This window comes from Varanus komodoensis, unplaced genomic scaffold, assembly GCF_004798865.1.
Source record: "Varanus komodoensis strain SLA01 unplaced genomic scaffold, ASM479886v1 scaffold8, whole genome shotgun sequence".
NCBI lineage: Eukaryota > Metazoa > Chordata > Lepidosauria > Squamata > Varanidae > Varanus > Varanus komodoensis.
The window spans coordinates 14,632,833-14,658,064 of NW_025336481.1; the positions used below are offsets into that span (position 1 = coordinate 14,632,833).

Here is a 25,232-nt window from a genome sequence, read left to right on the forward strand (position 1 = left end):
CCGAAAAACAAATAACGACGGTGCCAGGCGGACCTCTCTGGGGAGCGCATTCCATAGATTGGGCGCCACCGCAGAGAAAGCCCTCCTCCGAGTACCCACCCTCCTAATTTCCTGCACGGAGGGTTCCTGGAGAAGGGCCTCTCCTGCTGATCTCAGGGGGTGGGAGGACATATATGGACGTAAGCGCTCCTTCAGGTAAGCAGGACCCAAGCCATTTAGGGCTTTATAGGTCATCACCAACACCTTGAATTGGGCCCGGACTTCAATGGGAAGCCAGTGAAGCTGACGGAGGACTGGAGTCATGTGAACATAACGCCCAGTCCCCGTCAGCAACCTGGCAGCTCTATTTTGAACCAATTGAAGTATCCGGACCGTCTTCAAGGGAAGCCCCACGTAAAGCGCATAAGGTATAGCTCTTTCAGCAATGGGCCACCTTTTGTGCTATAAGCTTTTCTGAATAAAAATGTATTTTTCCACAGGTAAAAATGAACAGGGAAGGAACCCAGCTAGCATCACTCAGCAGAGAGTTCCAGACAGTGGGTCTCTTCTTATGGTACCCCAGCTCATACTTTGCAGGGGTGGGTACCTTGTGGCCTCCCCAATGTCTACAACTCATACTGTTCCTTATCACTGGTTAATGTTAGAGGAGTATGATGGGAGTTGTAGGCCAAAACATCAGGAAGGCTACATCGCTCTCCCAGTCCTCTGCACCAGTCATACAAATAAATCCCTCCTGTAATCAAACAAGCAAGAGACCCAATGAGAGGCAAGCTACACAGTACGCCAGTAAGAAACATGAAGCTCAGCTGTAATGGCAGCTGCTTTGTCTGAAGAAGAGGAGGGTTGGGAGAACCCATGTTGACTGAAGTAGCAAGTGGCCACGGGAAGCTTGGCCCTTTTCACCAGCAATCATTGTATTTATTACCTTCCCCAACTTGCCTTTCCCTTTGCAAAGTTCCATTTGTCTCTCCAACTGCTGAATGTCACTCGCCTGTTTGAATAGTTCAAGGGTGTTCCTTGTTTACTTGGAGTGACTAATTCCTCTCCGTTCCCTTTTGCTCTGGGCTTCGAAGCAGACAAACTGCTTTTCACAGTCAGATGAATTTGCCTTCCACAGATGTGGGGTCTCCTTTTACTGCTTGAAATCTTTAGGATGGGTGCAGAAATATTCAAGGGGTTATTCTGAAAGTTCTCCACAATCTCCCATGTTGCTGTTCGGGTGGGTAAACAGATAGCATCTGCTTCTGGGTGTTGAAGCTGCTGGCCACACACCCGGATATTGACTTAGCAAGAGGTGCTTAGTCATATGTTCAGCCTATTTCACATGTTCAGCATATCTCATCTCCCCCTTGCCTTCTGTCATGGTCAAATATGGACTGGAATCGGTGTCTCCCAGGATCATGAAGCAAAACTGAAGATCCTGAGCTTTGCTACTGCACTAACAAGCCATGTTGGTTATGGGTTCTGGTTATGGACATCCTGATCAGACTGTGCCTTATTTATTTATTTATTTATTTATTTATGGCAGCAGGAATGCTTTAAAGTAATGTTAAAAGAATAAATAAGTACTGAAGCAGTTCGCAGCAGATATCCAAGCAATGCAAATGGGAAAAGGCAATTTTAATGCTGCATTAAACAGCATTAAAATTAACACAAGCAGTAATCAAACATTCTTTTCATATTTTGTCCTTATTTATTCATTTAAATGGGGAGAAAGAAAAACATATATACATCCATATATTAGTATATATGGAAATCAATGAATACATATGAAATGCATATGAAAATGCAACTTTCCAGTAATTATACATAAAGTTCAGCATAAGCAGATCAGATATACAAATATGTATTCATTTAATGATGGGAGTGTATATGCCACCTGTTCAAATATCGACAGAGCTATAAGGTCTTTAATCCAATGCATTACAAAAGCCAAGCAGTTATCCTTCCTATGTCACAATATCCAACTTTTAGCTGTCAAAAGAAAATGGAAAATCCATTGATGCTGACCATTTCTTAATTTCTATGAAGCAGATAGAACATTTAAAAGAGCATGCACATAAGGGCCTATTAAAGATAGTTACAGTGCAAAATATGTCTGTATAATATTTTCCCAAAAAGAAGCAACAACTGAATATTCCAAAACATTTTTTAAGCATTAGCCATGTTGGAGTACCAGCAATTGGTTGAATTAAGCAAACTATTATAAAAGAAATGCTGCAGCATTCAATAACAGCAGAGGAAAGATCTCTGCTGAATAAGATGCAACCAAGATGTATGGATGAGGCAGGTATAGATGTCAAAGCAGCAATCCATTGACTGAGCAAAATGGGATGATACAGGTATTACTACTACTACTACTCCATTCCTGCTTAAAACCTTGTACATCAGATTTCTTCACCAGTACAAAGTATTTCTGGACAAGGATTGTGGATTGCTTGGCCTGACCAGGTTCAATAAATATTTCCCGTAATGATGCTATGAAGGCTTCTGGGCAAAACCCAGCTGCTAATAAATACTGCAGTTATGAAGCATTGCCTTTCAGTCATAGCTGGCAAATAATATTTGACATGCAGGATAGAGAACAACAAGGAATCATCACCTGCACCCAACAGCTAACCCAAAGTAAAAATCACCTTATCAGTCCAAGTCTACTACAAAACCTTTTCTGATCAAAGTTTCGATCTGGATTGCACATCAAGTCAATTTTGCTTAAGAAAACAGATGACAGTGTAGTGGACATGACATTATATACTGCACATTTCTAACAGTAGAAACTGTATGAGAAATCTTACCCACTCTTGTATTCCTAAAACCTAATGCTACGCATATAGAATGAGGAAACTAGAAGCTTCCCAAAGTGACCAAACAGAAGTTACAATGTACGTGAGAAAGATCAAAATTCAGTACTAGTCAACTGATAAACCTGATGACATGCAGCAAGATCCAGAAAACCAAATTCATCTTTAATTGGAAAGTGCATCCTTTTCAAAGAAAAGTAGGGCAGAGAGGAACTACCCAAACCTTTATAGAACAAAGTCTTGATTTTCTGAAAACATCTGCCAGGTAAAGATAAAAGAATCCCATACACAACCAAAATAATCTAGAATATAACATTCATCTTGAATGTATTTACTGTGGCTCACAAGCTCAGCTTTAATGATGCACTTTAAAGGTATTTGCTTGGCACCACAGAGCCAACTAAGTAGATGACAGGTAGACCTCCTGGGACAGCGTATCACAATTTGGGGGCCCACCACAAATAAAGCCCACTCACAAGCAGTGATTTTATTAAAACTTTATCACTGTAGTGTTACAAAGTGTTCTTTTATTGCATCCCTTGGAATATAATGGTACCCTTGGAAGAGAAGTCCAGTTTAAAAACCAAGAACCTTCAAAAGGGAGAACTGGCTGCATGCAGCTTATCAGCTCATACACCGCTCACTTCTTCAAAGGTTTTCCAGACTATCGTGAGTTGTCACACAGAGATGACCGGTGTGGTGTCATGGTTAGACTAGGACGCAGGACATCTGGGTTCTAGTCCCCACTCAGCCATGACGCTGACTGGGTGGCTTTGACACAGTTACTGACTCTCAGCCTGAACTACCTACAGGGTTGTTGTGAGCGTAGGGAGAGGAAGAGAGACTGGGTAAACTTCCTTGGGTTCCTTGCAAGAGGAAGAATGGTGGGGTGGAAACGTCACACAGAAATAATATGTACAGTGTTACGATTTATTCAAAATAGAGCAATTTTCTATATGTACATCTATACACATAAATGTACAAATGCAGCTTTTATGCAGATCATCACCCTCTTTTGTGTGTGTGCAATCAATTTCCTCTTCCATGGTTATTGACAGGTGGCCATCCTACCTCTAAAGGGTACCATGGACATTTGCACTTTGCCAAAAAATGGGGCAAGATCCATCAAAAAAAGAGGGGGCAGGAGCATACCAGTATGACTCAGAATTTCATTTCTCAGACTTTGACACCGGATTCTGTTATCTATCCCTGCTGCAAAGTATGGCTAAACCCTGTCCAACCAGCCTTTTGTTGCCTAAAGGTCCATTTTTGTGTTCTCAAGCACAGCAGCCACAATGGGGAACAACATATCTCTACAAAAGGAACCTGAAGACCAAGAAACTGTTCAAGGAACTTCATATGTGCAGGTGAGTTTTAGTGGAGACTTTTTGTCTGTCTTGTCTTGGCTAGTGTTCTGTGTGGAAGTGACTTTATGTTGTGAATACAAAAAGGGCATCTTTGGGTGGGACACAACACAGGACGTCTAGTGCTAGCAGTCAAGTGGCATCCTGCAGCTCTCTGTGTTTTCCCCCTTAACAGAGTTTCTGCATTAAAGGAAAAGAAACAAGAAATAGCTGTTAAAGGAGGTTTACCAGTAGAAAACAATGCTATCTGGACCTCAGTAAGCCTCCACGAATGAGGCAGGGTGATGGGGTCACAAGGGCTTCCTTCTGGAGCGCTCATGAGCAGTCCAACACAGACTTTCTAAACTGCAAGCGATGCTGGCTGTATTTAGAGAATGGGAGGGAATCAGCAGGGAGAGGCAATCACTCAGCTACATAGTATTTGAATTTGCTTTTTACTTGGACTCCTACCATTGTGTTGGGCTTTTCAATATAAAAGTCGTGTGGTCTAACCCTCCAGCACCACTAGCTTCTTTTCTCCCTGCCTGGTGTTTGCCCTTTTGTTACTCTGTCCAAGACCTTTTCTGTGCAATGCTGCCCTTCCCTGTTCTTGCTTTGTGTGTCCTATTTGGGTTACCATGCCTTGCAAGGTGCTTCCATGCAAAGAATCCCTTGTGCAGTTTTAACAGGTAGGGCTGTCAGTGCATGTACAAGTTTGTTACCATTCTCCAGAAGGGTAGTGGATGCATGGTGGCAGGAGTGGATATTGGGGCTGCTGATATGGAAAAAATGTGAACAATTCTGCTCTGATCATCCAGTCTGTAGAGTGACCCCCACATAGGTGGAGTTCTCGCTATTCAGTGCTTTAACAAGAAGTATTACTAGCCAGGGCTGCTGGTTTAATAGGGATGCAATGGATTACTTTTGTTTTAAGGACAGAGAGTGATTTCTTCCCATAGTTGTGCTCCCTCCCGCAACTCCAGGGCAGGTCATCATGATTCTGGTTTGTTTGTGAGTGTCTCAGGATGTTCTAGAGCACAGTTAGAGCTTCACTGCCTGGAAGCCTCTGCCAGCAAGGAACGCTGGCTGTTGAAGCCCCAAACATATGGAGATCGATGTTCTGTGCATCCCTGCTCTAAAGAAGAGGGATGAGTTGCAGAGAACAAGTGACTTGAGTTTCCACTCTCGCTGCTTCAGAGTAGGATGTTGCATATTCTGACACTGCATTGGTAGATCGGATTCCCTGTGGAATCGGTCCACAGCTAACGAACTATTGTCACAGAAATAAGGTCTCTGTGCATGAACAAAGTGATCCATTGCACCCATACTAGAAATTACTTCTAGAATCTAGACCCTTCCAGATCTATGCAGGCCCTCTAATTGGGTGGCCCTCCTAATCCAGCACCATGTCATGGCAAGGGATCAGACTGGGCATTGGCTCATCTCCCTCCTCTCCCTTGTCCTTTCCCTTCACTTCCAAACCCTCTCAGTTCCCATGGTCTGCCTGAGCACATGGAGGTAACCTCACCTTCCTCCACCATCTCGATTCTCACATTCGTTTCCCAGCTGTCTCAGTCCTCATCCAAAGAGTTGGTGCAACCCTGACCCTAGAAAGCACTTCATGAATAATTCCTCTTTCCCAACACAGTGTCAGAGCACAGAGGAGCGCAGGCTATTGATGGCTTCCAGTTGAGCTGCTGGTCTAGAATATTCTGAGCTCCTCTCCATGATGAAACGGAATTGTAGAGCTAGAATTATTGGTGCCCTTCATTCAAGCTCTCTGTCTTACATAAGCAAATGGCACTGAGTGGAGGAGGCCGAAGCTTCATGGATGCTCATGTGCATGTTGATCAGGAGGGATGAAAAGAATCTCTGAGCATGCAGCTGGGTGCTCAGAGTGTTTTTCCACATGCTTTCAGGACACCTGCTCTTTTGTCGTCTTGATGGCATGCTGTGAGCCTCATCACTGCAGCTCGTGAATCAGCAAAACTGTTCAGAGGAACAAAGCTGCCAGGAAGCCATGTCACAAAACCACTTCTCTTCAAATTATTGGGACCCTATCAGGGTTTTTTGGTTGAATCACTGTTTCTCCCCAACTTTAACCTGAACTGAGCAGCTGTTTCTTAGTGCAGTGCATCTGTGACAAAGAAGTTCTGGCAACTAACTTTTTGGTTAATGATGCAGGTTTCATCAGAACCTCCTGGCGTCCTCCAAAATGGGCATGTTGAAATCCAGCCTGTACAGACCGATCCTTCTGCAAATGGGGATGCAGGTATGTTCTGAGAAAGAGCCTGTGATACCCATTTGTATCACCTGGTACAATTGTGGCCGTGTTGTGCTGGACACAAACGAGGTGAAGGAACATTATTTCAGTAGCAATGCTATAACTGGTGAATCATCTTCATAATATAATGGACAATGCATTGGATTTGCTCAGACGTAGGAAGTTTGCCAGTTCGTGTTAGGCATGTCATTACTTGCCTAGCCTACCCTGCAGATGTTGAGAGGATAAAATGGGATGACCCTGAGATCCAAGGATGACGTGGAAATGTGTTAAACATCTAAGCACCTTCTCAGATGGTTGCTTGTGTATTATTTATTTATCAAATTTATGTACTGCACCCAATAGTTCCACCTGGGATTCCTTTCTGAAATAGTGGCTATGATAGACACTTTAGGTCAGGGTTTGGGTGAGCCAAGCACACCCCACAGACTGCATGCGGCCTGCTGCCCCATCCCTGCTGCTTCTGAACAAACTTTTGAAAGAAAATGCATGCATGCCAGCTAAATTTGGCCATTTGGGCTCTCCATAGACACCGCAAAGCATCAAAAGAGCCCAATTTAGCTTGGGAATAAGTTAGGTTTAACCACTATAGAACTCTATAGTGGGTCTCTGCTGAGCTTCAGCAGTGAACCTGCCCTTTAGGCACTTTTAAAAACAATCCAGTATGTGATTGGACTTCAAGTAGCTTGGCTGGATTCTCCCTTCGCTGCTCCTTCAACCCTCTGAAGCATACCCAACAGCATGCGGAGAACAGCTGGGGAGATGGAAGTCCCTTCCATCGGTACTTCCTCCACCGCACACAGACTGTTACTGTACTGACCTGCAGTCTCCTGTATCTTATGATGTGCAAATAGGGGTTTCTTCTGGCTTTCAGTATGCCACTCCAACAGCACCTTTTTGAGTACTACTTTGATGCAAGAACCCCAACACCACTTGGGCTCTAACACAGGCTGCAGAACCTCAGACCTAGGAGCCAAATCCAGACAACCTGGGATCCCACTCCAACCCTCTCGGGTTCCTCATTCTTAGATCATGGACTAGACACAACATAATATACTTTATTCTGCTAAGTGAATGATCCTAAGGTGCCCAGGCATCACCTCAAGGCAGGCACAGGTAATTCAGATTCCAAGTGAGCTGACCTCATAGGGGGGAATCCACAAACCATCCTCCCTCCCTCGCACAGGCAGTTCAGAAAGAACTATGCCAGCTGCCTCTCCAAGGTCAGAAAATCAACCTCAGAGAAGGAGCAAAGGAGGTGTTTTGGAGGTCAGGGAATGAAGAAGAAGAGTGGAGCTGCCAGGATATGAGGTCTCCAGATAGCATCCCAGCCTCCTTTTATCCCCGTCCAAAGGCACGTGGCCATCCAGCTGAAATGAAGGGCAGGAGGTTTGGGGAGGCAGAGCGAGCTTCCGTTGCTGTCCCCACTCCTGAATGGATGATACTCCGGATCCTTCAAGTGAGGGCATTTGGGAACACTGAGCATGCAACCTGTAGAAATGTGCCCTGAACTTGCATTCTCATACACTGATGATACTGTGCCACAGATGAACGCTCTCACCGGTTTGCCATTCTTATTTCTGTTATGCGCTACTAATTGCAGAAGATATATACACATTATCTAAATTAAAGAGACATTAATCATGTTGGCACAGACAAGGTCTGAGAGCTCAGAATGACTCAGAGCCAAGGATAGCATGCATGAGATAAAATTTTCAAGACAAAGACCACATGCCTAGTCACACCCTTGGGAAAACCCTGTTATTTGTAGTTTTCTTTGCTTCTGTGTGACTCTATCAGTCCATAAAGGTGTGGAGAAGTGTGTATATATACTCAGGGCATGGAGATCCATTTGAAAAACAAAGGGGAAGAATGTTATGTGATGAGCTGTGATACGATGACTGTCCTCGCTATGGCTAGCCCCGTAAAAGTCAGCCTCCTTAAAATCCCAAATGGGCTCACTGCCCACTTACATTGGAAACACCAGTCCACACAGAGGCAAACGGAAGCATCTGAAGAAATCACTCTCTGCACATTTATTTATTTATTTAAAACATTTCTATGCCGCCCCCATCACAACAAAGCCTCGGGGCGGCTCACAAAGAATACATAAAAACATACATAAATAATAGTAATATAACAATTTAAAAGAAAAAAACATTTAAAAACCTCCAGTGCATTCTCAGCTTATTTTAAAATCCTAATTAATTCAATAATTTAGCAATTAAAATAAGTTTTAAATAAAAAGGTCTTAGCCTGGCGCTGAAAAACAAATAACGACGGCACCAGGCAGACCTCTCTGGGGAGTGCATTCCATAGATGGGGCGCCACCGCAGGGAAGGCCCTCCTCCTCCACTCCCACATGCTCTGGGTACTGTCTTTTTGATATCTGCATCAAATGTTATGGGGTTACAAAATTAGCTATGATCTCCTCTGGCATTAGTTTACAAAGAAGCAGAACAGAAAATGTTGTTCAGCTGAGAAAGGATGAGAGGTGAGCCACTTTTGGATAGCAGGTTGATGGCTTCCAAAACCACTTTTTTCCCCGATGGAATATTTGGACAGTGGGCTGCACTGTTTCCTGGATGTACCTGCTGGATCCATTCACATATACAACTCATACAAACGTGCACATATGTCTGCATTTCTCAAGATGAGAAGAGCCCTCCTCCATCAGACCCAGGGTCCATCTAGTCTAGCACTCCATTCACACCGTGGCCAACCAGGTTCCCACAGGGCCCTACAAGACCTGCACGGCTGCCCAGGTTCCACAGCCACTGGTGTAGCAAACAGCAGCCATTGGTACCCTTCTCCTCCATGGATGGCTTTGACAAATAGGTTGCCATTAGATTGTTTTAAAAATCCTGCCCAAGACCTTACAGGACCACTTTGAAAATCAGTCCTTGTCTGCCTAGCCTTGCCAATTGCTTCCTGTCTGAGTTCACTTGATTATGTTCTGTGTATACTGCATAGGTGGAGGTGCAGATTTTTAGCACAAAAAGTCAATGTGTCGATACCATGTATAAGTTGTGGGTGTTGGCTCAGCCTTGGAATGATTCATGGTATTTGAATAGGTCCTGACTCATCCAGAATTGGACCTATCACTCCTGTCTTCCATGCTGTGCTCTCCGCAAAGGAGTAAAGGAACCTGCCCATGGCTTGTGTGAAAACTCGCACATTCATGCATGGTGAGCTTTCTTCAAACCTGCCTGACCAGCCACTGGGGGTTCAACATACCTCCAGTTTCTTGTTGTCTGATGCAGAAGCTAAAATAAAATACGGTACTCATGGGAAGGACTAGCAATGTGCAGACTACGGCAGGTAGGTTGGCCTGGGACAGGTTAACCTGTCTGGAGGTTAAACCTTCCTGATGCTGTTTGCAAGCAGCTCTTCTGGAGATGTTAAAAAGTTCATTTGAACTTTGAAAAAGTTCATTTGAATTAAAAGTATAAGCACATATCCCTCACTGCTCCCTGTCCGTATTCCATTTGAATCTTTTCTTTCCTTATGTGAATGCTGCTGCATGTTTTTGCAGCGTTTGCAGCCAATTGGATTATTTATTATTATTTATTTACTGTATTTGTATAGCATTGCATACCTAGGCAGATACTTTGTCAACAGTACAAAGCTAAAACAAATAAAGAAACAAAAACAAAAGATTGCAAACTAGAAGACCGGAAAACCATAGCTGCCTGACAAGAAGGGCTTTCCGGAACAAGGATGTTTTCAGAAGGGGATGCAAACAGCATAATATGGGAGCCTGCTTGACTTCCAGGCAGGGAATTGCATTGAAATGGGGTCACCACACTGAAGTCTCTGTTATCAGAATGTTATCTGATGACTTCAGTGACCAGATGGATGATAAAGGAGAAGGCATTCATTCCCTCAGTTATCCTGGTCCCAAGTTACTCAGGGCTTTGTATATTAGTAATAGTACTGGAATTATTATCAGGTGCCATGATGCACCAAGCTTCACCACAACTGCAGTTTAACAAGGCAATTTGGTCGTGCGGATTCGATTCCAAGGACTGTGTTGTGCAGAGCAATACTTAGCTTGCAAGGATGCAGCACCAGCACTTCTGAAACTCACATGGATGCTGATGTCACTGCCGCCCTCCATGCCTTAGAATTTCCTCTTTCCTCTGAGCTTCACTCTAATCCTTGCAGGAGCTGAAGTGAAGGGGTGGGAATCCCAGTCACCAAGTGTTCCTGTCATGGCTGGGATGCAAAATGTTTTGGGCTGGCCAGGTCCTGAAAGGGCCATTAAGACCGATTAGCCTTAATAAAAGCCTGTTCGTGACCATGACTGGTTTGTTAGATCAGTGCAGCCATCTGTGCACTGTTATACTGAGTGCCTACACTGCAAAAATGTATTTCTACACCACAGTGCAATTTTTACACTGCAGAGTACAATTTTTACTCAAGGCTGCCTCCCCCTAAGCCCTCCTGTGATTTTATATCATCTCATAGGAAGTATCTACATATCTTTCCTACATACAAATAATACACTCAGTCTCCTTATGGAACCATACGTACACAAGATGGGAGTGTCTGCAGGCTTGGAGGAATCTCAAGCTTTACAGAAGTGCAAATAAACCTTGAGAAAAGAGAAGGATAAGGAAAAGGTTCCTCCCACTTCCAAAAGGGTTCAGCAATAAGGTGCAGACTGCTCAGTGACTGCTGGAATGAAGACAGAAAACCAAGGGAATGAAATAGAAAGAAATATTTGACTTTACGGCAGGTATTCCCAACCTTTTAGAGACTGTGAGACATCTGGGAATTTGAGAAACAGCTGTGGACGCCACAATAAAATGCCTAATCAGTGGATCACTGCTTGGGCATCTCCTGGTTGCATCTGTGGCTCTTAGGCTGGGCCTCATCCTACAAAGACTTTAGTTTCATGTCTGTTAGAGACCACAGCATCTTTCAGATAAGGGGCTGCCTAATTCAGCTACTTGCTAGCAGTGCAGTGCAGCTAGTGCTATCCTGTGGGTATTTCTTTTGGAAAAGAGGCTACACCGTTGCATTTGTACTGGAAGTGTCAGAGGCAAATCATTCATATGGAGCCCTGACTCTCCGAGAGGCCAGCTGCCTCACCACCCTGCTGCCCCTTGGCACATGCCGAAGAAAGGTATGGGGTCCCGATGACCTTGGCCGTCTCTGATGTCCCTGGATTAACTGGTGTTCTGGGCACATGTGCTCCAGTTCTTGCTGCTCTCTTCCTTTGAATTTTCCTGCCTGCAGTTTTTTCCCTGAAATCAGATGACCCCCGCCACCTGTCAATACATCCCATTTTTCAATTGAGGGTGCCCGGAGGAGACAGTACCCCTTAAATTTTAAAGACACGTCTGCACACAGTGGGGATGGTGGTTAGAGCACATGTAAATTAGCATATGTGCACGCTGTTGTCCTGAGTCCTGGGTCTTTTCAGTGCCTGGCATTTACAGATCCATGCCAGAGCCTAGATAAACAAACAGGTATGCTGAAGGTTTAAGAAAAAGCAGTGTTTTTATTAGAACAGCACTACAAAAATGTGTGTGTGCAAGAGAGCAGGTTTCAAGACACTGTGCCCATTTGAGAGTCTGCCAGAAATGTATACATGTCACAATGCATAAGAGAAACGCCTAAGCACACGGTAATTTTTTCAAGTTACTCATTCTACAATGTTTTTATAAACAACTCTTGTCACTAAGTGTAACATTTTACGTATCTTGAGTTGATACAAGCAAAGCTTCCTCTCTGTGTTCTCTGTTTCTTTTACACTGTTACAAAGTTCATGTCATCCCAACCTAATCATTTCTTTGTATTGATTCCTACCATGTACATGGTATATTAAATCATTTCCCTGCTTCATAGAGATGAACAAATGGCAGGGAAATGGATTCTCTGCAGCCGTTTGCAGCTAAAACCTGGCTATTGCAAAAGCTGGAAAGAGGAGCATTCATTTCCTGTCATGCAGGAGATCTTACAGTACTTTCAATAGATGAAAAAGTGGCATGTAGATGCCAGCTTCAAATGAATTCATATATGATTATTTGCTCTGCTTTTGTTGAAGCCTGTGTACAATTGCGAGAAAGCTGTACACATTTCCTACAAGTTTAAAAAATCAGGGGAAGGAAAGAATGGGTACCACATTGGGTACCTCTTCTCCAGTGCCATCGGAATTGCCTGCGTGTGTGGAAAGACCTGCTTTAAGTAGCGTATGGCTAACTGCCTGGAACGCTCCACATCGCAACATTCTGCTGTTCCAATTGTCTCCTCTTGTGTCTTCTTATTTTGAGATGGGGGAGAAAATGGTCCACATTTTGAAGTGCTCTGAAATAAACTAATTTGCACCTCCTAGGACCTAGACTGATACATGGATTGGAACACAGTTACTGTTCACATTGCACACTTTAATTTTGCAATGCATTTCTTAGTTCAAGTCTTGTATACAAAAATGCAGCTATTAAGGGGGGGTTGCATATAAAATGCATATATTAGGAAACTTGCATATGAAAATGAATGTAAACTTCTGTGCAGGGTGTAAATTTATTAAAAATTGAAGATTGATGTGGAAATTGGTCAGAATGGACTTATGACTGAATGCACCCCCCTGAAGAAAATTAGTAAATATCCTTGCTCAGCACAAAGTTACTTGATGTACAGGTATTATTATTATTAATAATAATAATAATAATAATAATAATAGCACAAATAATCATCATCAGTCAGTCCATGTTTAGGATTTTGGATCATGGTAAAAAATGGTTGAACCCCAGGGAAGATTTATACATGGTTAATATGGGCAAGAATATAAGATGATCTCAAATTATATGTCTCTTAAGGAAGTGGTCAAGCTGCAGTTCTAGAACAAGGGCTGTGTCCCACAGCACATCAGGCCTACTGTTTCTGGTTCTTTTTTCTTTTTTCCATGTCTTTTGTTCTGTTGGTTCTTTTCCTGGGCTTCCCAACACTCTAGCTGATATTGTATATGCTGATACTGTAGTGTATTTAGTAAATGGGTGTGAGAAAAATGCCAATCTACTAAAATAACAGAAGCAGCCCAAGATAGTCAGCCTACTCGAGCCTTTCCTGCATCCTGATGGAGCATCGGCACCTGCAAAATCACCACTGCTACCTGTTTCTTGTTGATACACTGGTGCGCTGGGCACCTGCTTTGTCGCATGGCTTCATTCTGCTGGAACAGATGCTGCTTACTTGGCAGAATTCACCCTGCTTGTTTCTCTGGCTTTTGAAACAGAAGATCTTAATGGGATCTGAGGTGGTGATGACTGACCGAGGAGGAGACGGGATTGTGGTAGACAGCTTGATAAAAATGTCAACTCAGCATGCAGCTGCTGAGTTCAGTGCAAATTCCCTGTTAGGCAGAATGAGGAAAGGAACTGCGAATAAAACTGCCAATATCACAACACCCTTCTAGAAATCTATGGTGCAACTGCACATAGAATATTGTGTACAGTTCTGGGCAGGGCTTTTTTTGTCATTGAATGCACCGGAACAGCATTCCGGCACCTTTTTTTCCAATGGATTTTACGAAGTGATTTTGAATCGTAGCAGATCAGCAGCAAACATCATTACCATAGTGCCTGCTGGCTGCTTTTGTGTCTGCTCTCTGATAGTGAGATAGTGAGGGCGCTGCTCTCGGCTTGGGACGCTCCGCTGTGTGTGCGGTCACGCGCTTCCTGCCGCACCGACACCGTTTTTATTTTTTTTACAAAAAAAGCACTGGTTCTGGGCACTGTGCTCAAAAAAGGAGATTGTGGAATTGGAGAAAGGACAGAAAAGGAAACTAAAATTATCAAAGGGTTGGAGCAACTCCTCTATTAAAAATGGGTTACAATAGGTAGGAGAAAAGAGAAGTGAGGGGGGAATGATAGAATTAGGCAAGGCATGAAGAAAGTGAATAGAGAGTGATTTCTTTCTCCCAGGAAGCTGATCGGAGGGAGATTCATGACAGATAAAGGAAGGACTCTTTCACACAGCACATAGTAAAAAATATGGAATTTACTTCCACAAGATGTATTGATGGCCACCAATTTGGTCAGCTTTAAAATGGGACTAGACATTGGAGGAGGAGGCTATTGCTGGTTACTAATCCTGATGACTATATGCTCTCTCCAGCAGCAGAAACAGCAAACCAATGTACACCAGTTGCTGTGGAACCTGGGATGGGAGGATGCTGTTGTAGACACCTCCTGTTGCGGGATCTTGTGGGCAACTGGATGGCCACTGTGTGAACAGAAGGCTGGCCTAGGTGGACCCTTGCATTGTTCTGCTCTTCTCCACTGAAAAGCAAACCTGGAACAGAATCTGATACAGGCATAAGGAATTAGCAAAATCAGTTTGTTATTCAGCATGCAGGAAAGCAGGACTTGTTTCAGTATCTGACTTGACCTGTACCACGAGGCATGCAAAACACGGCACAGCTCCACCTCGTAGATTCAGGGTGAGCTCACATGAGTGAACAGAGCAGGGGTAATCCTTTTTCCGGCTCTCCACTTCTTTGCTACAACTCCTTTACAGCACTATGGCAATGGAACCCATGACCTGGGGAGGTGGTGGGCTCTCCCACAGTGAAATCATTCAAGAGGCAGTTGGACAGCCATCTATCAAGGATGGAGTCATGCAATGAGGAGGGGGCTGCACTCAAAGCTCTGACAGCCCCCTTCCAGTTCTACTCTTCTATGCTTCCATTCTACACTTAACCCTGCATGGAATTCCTGTTGTTGCTACAATTAAAGTGCAATCCTGTCCCAATTTAGACAGTTCACTTCATTCCCCAGCAACCATGGGAGCGCTGGAATCTGTAGGACTTTTTTTTCCTATCTAAGCATGCATGGGATGGCCTCCCTAGGCATTTAAGCCCCTGGATGTCTCTTCGAGGTGCAGTTGAAAGGGCTGACTAAACATGAACATTTGGAACTAGCTAGGTTCCACCACACAATTGTGGTTCATTTCAGTCCTACTGGAGCACACAGCTCAAGCTTCATGGGCCAGGCTTCAGCCCTGTCATGTTTTGCATGTTTATTGAAAATGTCTCTGTTTACTTTGGTTTTTCTCCAACAATGCACTATCTTTGAAACTACCTGTAATACAGACTTTGCCAAGCTAGTGTTCAACACATCTGGAAGCGGACTGGTTGGGAAAGACTGTTTTAATGTAATACTATGCTATACCTTTTATATCCTTTGATCCTTTTCTGTTTCACATTTCTTTAGTACTTTTTACCAGTGAGAACTGCATATAAATGTTAATTTAATTAAAGTAATAAGAACAAGAAGTTATGCAGACATGCTTTAGTAATAGCTCTTGAAATGAGAAGACTGGTGCTTTTTCCTGTAGTATGTGTAGGATACTTACTTTCATCTTTCCTTTCCCTTTCTATGAATCTGTGATTTTGGATGCACATAAATAAGCATTATACATTGAACACCTTTCCAGTTCATGGCTATTTCTGTGCAAAAATTATCACACGCTTTCAGATCTTTCCATTTCTCTGTTTTGTCTTGTATGCTTGGCTCAAGTCTTAGCACAGCGGTTGAAGAAACACCCCTTTAGAAAAAAAAATAAAAATCTTGAATTTCCTGCCTCAGTGCATTTTCTGAAATCCAAGACATGTCATTCTCCCATATCCCTATACCATGCTTTTGTCATTGTGTTTGGCTTTGAATTTCTATGAAGACAATTATTGGACCAAGGTATTGCCAGATATGGGTACAAAGGCATTGGTTTTGGGTTTTGGACGGGGGTGTACAGTGCACTCACATGGACCTTCATTTCAGTATAACACAGAAATAGTTGAGGGAGAATGGCAAATCAGGATCCAAAGAAATATTTTTCAAAGAAGAGACAGAAGAAAGTACAAGGGGTGGTTAAAGGGATTGGAATGGGCAGGAAGCAGTGGATAGACTAGTTCTTCAAAAGGGGTTAATGGAGAGATTATTCATTCTAAAATAAAAGAATGGGATCCTTGTCTTTCATTTCCACAAACCTAATTCTCAGAAACAGCACCTGGAATCTCCCAAATGTCTAGTTCCCTTTCTTTTGGGAGAGCGCCACACTGTTTCTCACAAAGAGAATCCTCCCTTTGCTTAGTCACCTTTCCCACAACTTGCCAGTTTTCAAAAGGTCCCTGTTTTCAAATGTTAAGGAACTGGCTACACCAAACTTAGAGTAATCCACTTGATCCAGCAAAGGGCTATAATCAGAAAGTTACATTTTTTAAACCTTGTTCTAAAACAAGAAGTGACATAGCATAAAAGGTATTTGCAAATGTAAAGCACTGTACAACTGAGGGCAACTGATTAGTAGTATTTGTATTCTAGCCTTGTCACCCTCTGATTTAGGGAGCACTTTTGTGTCACGAAAGTGTAGAGTCAACCAATGACAATACCATGAACTTTCACAGCCCAAATCACTCCTGCAAGCTGATAGGCCAAAGCTCACACTTGGCAAAGAGAACGACACGGACACACTGTGCTTGTTTAGGCATTGCAGTTTACAATCAGTCCATTAAAAATGCAGGCAGCTATGATTAATAGTGCATCTTTCCTGTTGTGATGGAGAATTGCTGTTTTCTTGTTTGTACATGTAGTGGATGCAAGAGTGAGTGTTGTCCAGGATAATGTGGCCGTTTCTTCCCAGAAGACAATGGAGATAAGCTCCGTCTCTGAGGCCACTGGAAATAATCTTGGGAATGAGGCCAAGACTGCCCCGCCAGCTGCCAAATCCCGTTTTGCTTTTGCATTTTCACGGCCTGTACCAGGACGTACCGGAGAGCAGGCGACAAATTCATCTGTTGAATCAGCTACGCTTGATGTCAGCTCAGAAGCACCCCAAGCAAACAAAGCGTCGACTGAGAGGGTGGGCCTTCCTGCCACAGCTGTGCCAGAAGACGCTCAGGATAAAAACCTAAGCCAAGTCCCTCTCACTGAAATTGAACTCACAGCACCAGCCAAGGCAGAGGATGCCACTTTGCCCAAACCCAAAGAGCTAACCCTTTTTGACCGACTCTTCAGAGTGGAGAAGGGGAAAGATAAGAGCAAAGCACAAGAACAAAGTCAAGTGGAGGAGCAGGTGGAGCAGCCTGTGATAGTTGTCACAGCAGAAGACACTGCGGGATTACAAAGCACCCCGGATCATGTCCTGCAGAGAAAGGCAAGTATATGAGCAATTTTGTTCCTCATTGCATCTGGAAAAGGTTTTCATAGCACAGGATTTCTGTCACCTGAGACACAGAAGTTGTACATCTTAAAGCCTGCGGAAGCACAGTCCTCTGTGGATCAGAAATAAAGCTCATGATGGCTTCGGTCTTTCCTGAAGCCAAATCTGGCCCACAGAACAACACTGCTTCTCCCAGTGACCTTGCTGAATTTTAATCCTACAGGAAAAATCTTTTCCTCAGCTGCACTCATGAGGAAAAGGAAACAATTTCCAATTCTATAAAAGACTGAGATAGTTTGCAGATTGGGCAACTAGGTGTCCTATTATAAAGGGGGCGGTTGTCCATTTGAAGGTAGTCTTCTGTCTGAAGGCCTCTCTGGTCCAAGTACAGTTTTTAAAGATAAAGTACTATAAGAAAAGCAGCTGAAATTGCCCATCAACAGTTGTTGCTCAGTCTGGTCAGGCTTCCCTGCTCTGTACTGCATTTCTATTTAAATATTAGTTATTATTTCTAAAATTGTGTTTGTTAGCATATGCAGGTGTTATGCAAATTTGGGTCCTCATTTTGGGGGGCGATGCATAAGCAGACATTGGTTTTTCTGATCAAGGTTCAGCCATCAAACAGTACTCCATGACTGTGGAGATAGTACTCTGTGTTGGGGTGTGTGTGTGTGTGTGCGCGCGCGCGCGTGTGCATGTGTGTGAGAGAGCGAGAGAGAAAGTAGAGAGGTGGGCAGGACTAAGTACATGGCAAAATAGGCTTTTCCAGACCTGTACATAAAGAATAGACTGAATATAGAAGTGGACCATCTCTGATCTGCAGTTCAAATTCAGTCATGTATTCTTCATAATGTTACATCATGTTCAGGTCATTCTCAGGACGAAGTTCCTGATGTTTTAATAGGCTTATGTGGGTTACAAAATGGCTTCTTTTTCATCTTTCCTATTGCATCCCACTTGTTGATTGTTATGCTGACTTCTGAGATCATCCTTAGAATTTGTGTTGTTGAACATAGTCTACTGTGACAGGTGCAAAGTTATGGTACAATTTCATTTCAAACCTAGTAAATTTTAAACTTAGCTTTTGAGCAACATTATATGAAAAAGAAAGAAACAGGATTTTTTCTCTTCAAATCTTCTTTAAAAATAAAGAACCATACAGTGGGAGAGCAGATGCCTTGAAATTGCCCATCAATTTTGAATTTTGCAATTAAGTAGTTAGACCAATCAGCCAACATATAAAATCAGGTGAAAGTAAGTATAAAACAGGTCTATATTGCTGAAATATGTGCATTAGCCAAAGTGCAAAGAAAGCTGTAACTATTCAGCTGAATGAGCATAAAATTGCATACAAATTTCCATGCATTTTTTAAATGCAGACTTTGGGACAAATCAGACTTAGGATTTCATAAATTCTCAGTGTTCAGACTGAACTGAATTTAAGACTGGGAAAATGAGAAAATGAGAGAAAACAGATCAAAACAGGGCCTATATGTAAACTGAGCTCTGAGCTCAGATTTCCTTGGTTCACATCTTGCCATGAATTCATTTCATAGCCGTAGGCAAGTACAGTCTCTGATCTCAGTTTTGCATAATTATGCAGATAATTACACTGAACTGCCCTACAGAGGGAGTGTTGAACCTCTTTCAGGCCAAAGACCAGATTCAATTTCAGAGGAGTTCTCATGTGGTAAACTACGCAGAGCGCTTGAGCTATGGGGAAAGTACAGAAATGAATCAATTGTAATGATAATGATATCAGTATCAATAATAATAACAATTAATAATAATAAACCACACTGAAGTGATAGGCATGGCTGAAGGCAAAGGAGGTAGGTCAAAAAAAACCTACAGATCTGGAGAGGTTGCACAGATGCCGTCAACCCTTCTCAAATCCAAGGCTGCTCAGGTTTCTCCCCACAACTGCTATTTACATCTTAAAAATGCATGTTACTTGAGCTCACACAATCCCTGCCACATGGACTCCATTAGGACACTCAAGCAACATTCACCATGTAACCTGAAAGGCAAGAATACGTACAGTGCTTTACCAGGGACAAGCACCATGAGATATGGCTGCTTCCTGGCAGATACACCTTCAGAAGTCTGAGTGCTCATCATGACACTCCCCTTGCTCATGGCACCCTCAGATGAGTAGCCAAACCTTCAGACAGCTATGGTTATCCATACCAACAAACAAATGTGAGCAGTTTTCATCTCTGCCAAGATCCTTTGCAAAGCCCCTCCAAGACAAGCCAGATCAAAATACATTGCCATGGTTAGAGCTCACAACCTTATGATGTTACAAAGAGAATTCATTCCACCTGAAACTACCGCAAGCATTGCAGCCAAGTTCTGAGGGACCTGGGGGTTCTGAGGGAAGCCTGGGAAGCAGGTTAGAGGATTAGATTAGGATTTGGGTTCTCACTCAGCCTTGGAGCAAACTGGGTGAATTTGGACCAGTCACTAACTCTCAGCCTAACCTACATCACAAGGTTATCATGAGTATAAAAATGGAGAGGTGGAGGAGGATTATGGAACCTGCCTCAGGTTCCTTGCAGAAAAAAAGTCAGAATATCCATAAAATAAAGGAATAATACCACCATTTCATTGTGGACAGGGTAAGAGGAGGGAGTTTTAAATTCATCCACACTGAGTGTAATGGGAGTGACTTTACTGTGCTAGCAAAACAGCTCAGGGCTATCAGGGAAAAGGGGCCTTTGGTCTCACAGGTCCACATATGCCATAACATATCCCACTGATGGGGAAACATCTATGAAGCTAAGGATTTCTATGGGTGTGCCTACTGGCAGGTATCTTCTTGACCGTCAGGGCATATGAAGGTTCCATGCTAAAGCACTTCAAATGGCAATAGGATTACATCCCAAAGTGCTAAGTAGGAGAACATGCTAAGCATTGTTTTTCTGACTTTGCAGTTCTAATGGCTCTCCTTTTACAAGACATGAATAGCCTCACAAACCCAGCAATTCCCAGCCATGTCTTCTCTTCAACCCAAGTGAAGTGAACATGACCTTTGATTCTGATTTGCACACATGTTCCAGTACAGCGGATTGGGTACTGTGCATGTGGTTTTTTAACTTATCAGGAATTCTTCCCCAGCCTTGTTTTGCTTTGGTTTTATCCTGAAAAACAAAGTGTCAATTCAGATTAAAAGGCTCCCAGGTTATAAGCAGCACACATTCTGCAAAACTGGTTTCTTCAGCCCAACAGATGGCAGACAGCCTAATTTCTGATTATATGGATGCTATATTTATACTGGAAGTCTAAATATTTGATATAATTGTAATTATGCAGCTTTGGCCTCAGGCCCCCACCACTCTTTGAGTGAGCCATGACTGATAGCTTCTGCAGGAGCTTAATCACATCAGAACTTTTCCCACATGACATTATGCCAACACACAACAAGAAGCATTGCTGAGAAGACGGGAGGGAGGGAGACGCCTCCATTTTGGATTTGAGTCCAGAGACTACACAAGCATTCTGTGTTTGGTTGAACCACGGCCTTATTTTTGAGCACCACAAAACTACATTCAGGAAGCTCCATAATTAAAACAAGGGCCGGATTCATGAAATGATGAAGCATTTACTATTCAAGCCAAGGTAAATGATGTGCCTGAAATGTTTCTCTGACTGAGCCATGCTCAATGCGAACAAAGAAAGCCTGGCAGGAAGACATTCTTTTTATTTAGGTTGACTCCCTACTGCCAATGGCTGAGCTGATACTGACATATATCCATTTTATGTTTCTGAAAAACATACCCAGAAATCATGGGACATTGCTGACTTTTTTCTTCTGCAATCTTTTTTTCTTTCTGTGGTATGGATTTTTCTTTCACTATGTATAATCTGTCTGGCTGGTCTGGATCTGGGGTGAAATCTTGATAATTGCCATTATATTATATTATATCGCATTATATTAGCATTTGTAACAGAAGCAGTGTTTGGGTGGCCCAGTCTTTCATTTGGACCCTCAGATCTCGAGGAGACCACCTGCCCTGTAGAACTTCCCATTGCCCAGAGGGGCCCTGATAGTCTCTCTTGAGTTGATCCCCCGGGGCCGCTGGCTTTTTGCCCTCCTGTGCTTCACCTTCTGCTGCCCCCCAACTCGTTTGCTCTTTCTCCCTGAAATCAAATGCTCTCCTCCTTAGGGTGTCCTTAGGAGGTACAGCCCTTTAAAGACACACAGAAAGACTTCAGAACATATGTAAATTAACATAAGCAAATTTGTGCTTTTTCCCTTTTAGCTAGCACCATCCTTGATTATAAACCACCTCTTGCTAAAATTCAGTTAATGCAGTATATGTTATTCAAACACACCCATACATATGAACTATAGGAGAAATAATGAACCAACCACCTCAGAATATCTTTCCTTGCAGCTGTTTACCGATACAGATGTTTATCCCCCTTCCCAACCTTCTCTTTCTGTGTCATTTCCCAAACACACTATTTCAAAATTCCGTAGTTTCAAGAATAAAACTAGGACATCTGTTCCATCTACATTTTGCAGATTGTCAGGTAGGATTTTGAAGATCCCGCAGAAATCGGCTTACTTCTATTTGTTGGACTTCTTTCTCATGCTCAGTCCTGGCTTAGGAAGTGCTGCTGGCTGAGACAAAGTCCTCAGATGCCACTGGAATGCTTTTTGCACAATCAGACAACCTTCCTTCGCAGCACATGCAGCAAAAACAAAGCCCTCGAGTCATGCACCATGTTTGCGCAGGCTCAGTTCCTGGCAGGCACCCATGTGAGCAAGCGGGACTCAGGGCTGCAAAAAATCAGCCAGAGTCTAGGGAGTCCCACCTCTAGAGCAGTTTCCTCACACATCCCTTCTGGCAGGTGACATGCCAAAAATTGGTGCTCAGGGTGACTAATACTGAAGTCCAAATTAAAAACAAAATCTTAACAAAAATATAACATAAAAACAGATACATTTAAAAAATACAATACAAACGATAATAAAAGAAATACACTTTATGCAATTAAGTGTACAAACCTATACTGGGATAATGCTGGGAATGGTAGATTTTTTTCTGTTTAAACATGCATTAATTTGTGCCTTAAAATGTCCATAGAATTGGGACTTTTCATTTAGAAATGGGACTTTGCTCCAGACATGGAACATGGACAGTGGCTTCTTGCTTGTCATGAGATCTCACTTGCCTTCCCTAACCTGGTGCCCTTGAGCTCCCATTTGCTCTTGCCAGTATGGCCAATAGTCAATAATTCTTGGAGCTTTCATTCCAACATTTGGTGGGCCCCAGGCTGGGAAAAGTGGGACCATCTTATCAGCACTGGGCACTGCTGCTTTCTCCTGGAAATAGGAAGTTTTCACAGCTTCTGAGCATAATTCTTCTAGAAACGTTATGTGTGTGTCTCAAATAAACTGAGTGAGGATAGTCAAACTCAGCTCCACACTAATCAGGTTCTAGGTTATGTATTAATCCAAAGTTAACCCATGAACCCAGATAATGTCATATACTATTGTTGGTTTGGAATCGTAATAACCCAAGAATAGGGGTGTTCCTGGATTGTTTCCAAAAGTGGAAGCAGACAAGTGGGTGAGAATCAGCACATTTGCTTGTTTGCAGTCACAAATATCCTCTGATTCATTAACCACAGCTTGCTTAATCACCCGAAACAAGTCACTGCCAAAAATTAGAAAACAAAAAAGAGAAGATGGCATTGGGTACATAAAATTGCCTAACATTTTCATATGCCCATTTATATTTATGGAAGAAGACACTGTCACTGAAATAGAAAAGTAGTCCATTCCACCAGTGTGGGGAGAACTGTGACCAGTTGACACAGATGCTAATAGTTGTTGGGAAACTTCAAGCCCTCTAAATTCCCCCCTTTGTACCTGTAAAGTGGAATTCATGGCCACCCTAGTCCTCTGCCTCACCTTTTTCACAGAAAGATCGTCACTACGATGAGCAAGGTTCCTGGGGCATGAATGCACATTTCCCCTTGTTTAGTAGCAGCTGGTCTTAATCCGGTGCTACATCGCTTATTGCTCAAGATTTCTAAACAACTTTTGGGACAATTCAGGCCACATGAGGAGTGTTACTTTGGCAAAGGGCAGCTTGCAAAAGGGTAGGCGGTGTCAGGGCAGATTAAGTTGGACATTTCCCTGCACTTTTGCAGATTTAAACAGATGCATTTAACCCTTGGGGTGACAGCCTGAAAATGAATCCTTTCTCCGTGAACCTTTCCTGGAGTTAAGACCTTTGTTGTACTGCGATTCATGCATGGAAGATTTGACACACATCAAGAATCTCTGTCCTCAGCCTACTGCTGTCCCACTCAAATGTATGATCCCTTCTCAATAATACGTAAAGCATTCTCTAGAAATTCTTTATAAGAAGGGAATGAAGGGATGGAAGGGGGCAACCGAGGGACAAAAAGGCTTGGCAATGTGGCAAAGCAATATTCGTTGCAGGCGGAGGGTGTTTTGTTTTTCTGAAGAAATAGCACATGAGTTCATAGTAGATTTGGTTTGTTTGTCTCATGCCAACCCAAAAGTTGGCTTTTCTGAAGAGGTCTTATAAGGCCAGGAAGGGAGTGGAGCAGGGACTCCAAACACAAACAAGAGAATAAACTGCAGATATTATGATCCAGCAGTGGCATGTAACCATTTCAGACAATACAGGCACTGTTAAGGAATTCAATGAGCAAAAGGACTGCTGACTTGGGGCCACAGTTAAGGCTACCTCATGTCGGCTGGTTCTTGAAAAAGCCAGGAAATGGGAAAAGAAGGCTGATGCTTTAACAGATGTGATGGTGAAGGCTGATGGTGTTGTGTGCTGCACATATAGAAATGGGGATTATCTATAATTTAAATAGAATTACAATACATCTCACCAGAGTAGGAGAAACTATGAGCTGTCAGCTGCCCAGGTGAAAACTGGGGATGGACAACTTCAAGGGCTCTGGTGCTCTCCCTTCTAGTGACTCTTCTTAAATTGGACTGGGACCAGATTTGGGAACTGGGATCCTTCCTTCTAGACAACTGGCAGTTCTTGGGCATAAAATCATTTTATTTCTAACAGACAGACAGCAGACTATTGGAAGTGTCTCTGATCATGAACACAGAGGTTTGTTGAACCCAAATTAGGAACTATTTCTGGAAACCTTCCTTTTCGGTAACCCTGGGCTCCACCCTCCTGGCGATGCCTCTCTGAAGCAGGGCTTGACTCCTGGATCTACCTAGGTCCTCTAGTTGGCCAGCCTTCTCCCCGTCCACCACGTCATGGTGTCAGGGATTGGACCAGGCTCTCTTTTTCCTCTCGCAGGTGCCCAACCTGCACTTCCAAAACCTGTCAGTTCCCAAGGTCTGCCTGAACACCTGGAGATGGTGGCCTTGGGATGATCCCTTCCTCCTCCACCATCTCTATGTCCACACACCTCACTTTGCAGCCTTTGCCATCCTCATCCAAAGGGTTGGTGCCACCCTGGCCTGGGATGTGCACCAAGAATAACTGCATCTTCCATTCCAAACAACAGAGGACACCTTCAAGAGAAAGGACTGCCTCTTGCAGCCCTTCAGAGAGAGGACTGTAAAGGAAGGCAAATGGCCACCCTATTTGAGAGGCAGCTTGTCAGTAGCAAGCACAA

At 43.2% G+C, this 25,232-nt stretch overlaps 1 protein-coding gene across 1 annotated transcript in view; it reads left to right on the plus strand.

Annotated features, from left to right (window-relative positions):
- Positions 1–4,096: 4,096 nt before the first annotated feature.
- BCAS1 (brain enriched myelin associated protein 1) overlaps positions 4,097–25,232 on the plus strand; it is a 52,151-nt gene continuing 31,015 nt past the window's right edge. The window contains exons 1-3 of the mRNA XM_044455565.1: positions 4,097–4,168; positions 6,329–6,416; positions 17,026–17,588. Coding sequence (XP_044311500.1) covers positions 4,097–4,168; positions 6,329–6,416; positions 17,026–17,588 — 723 coding nt within the window. The remainder of the gene's footprint in view (positions 4,169–6,328; positions 6,417–17,025; positions 17,589–25,232) is intronic.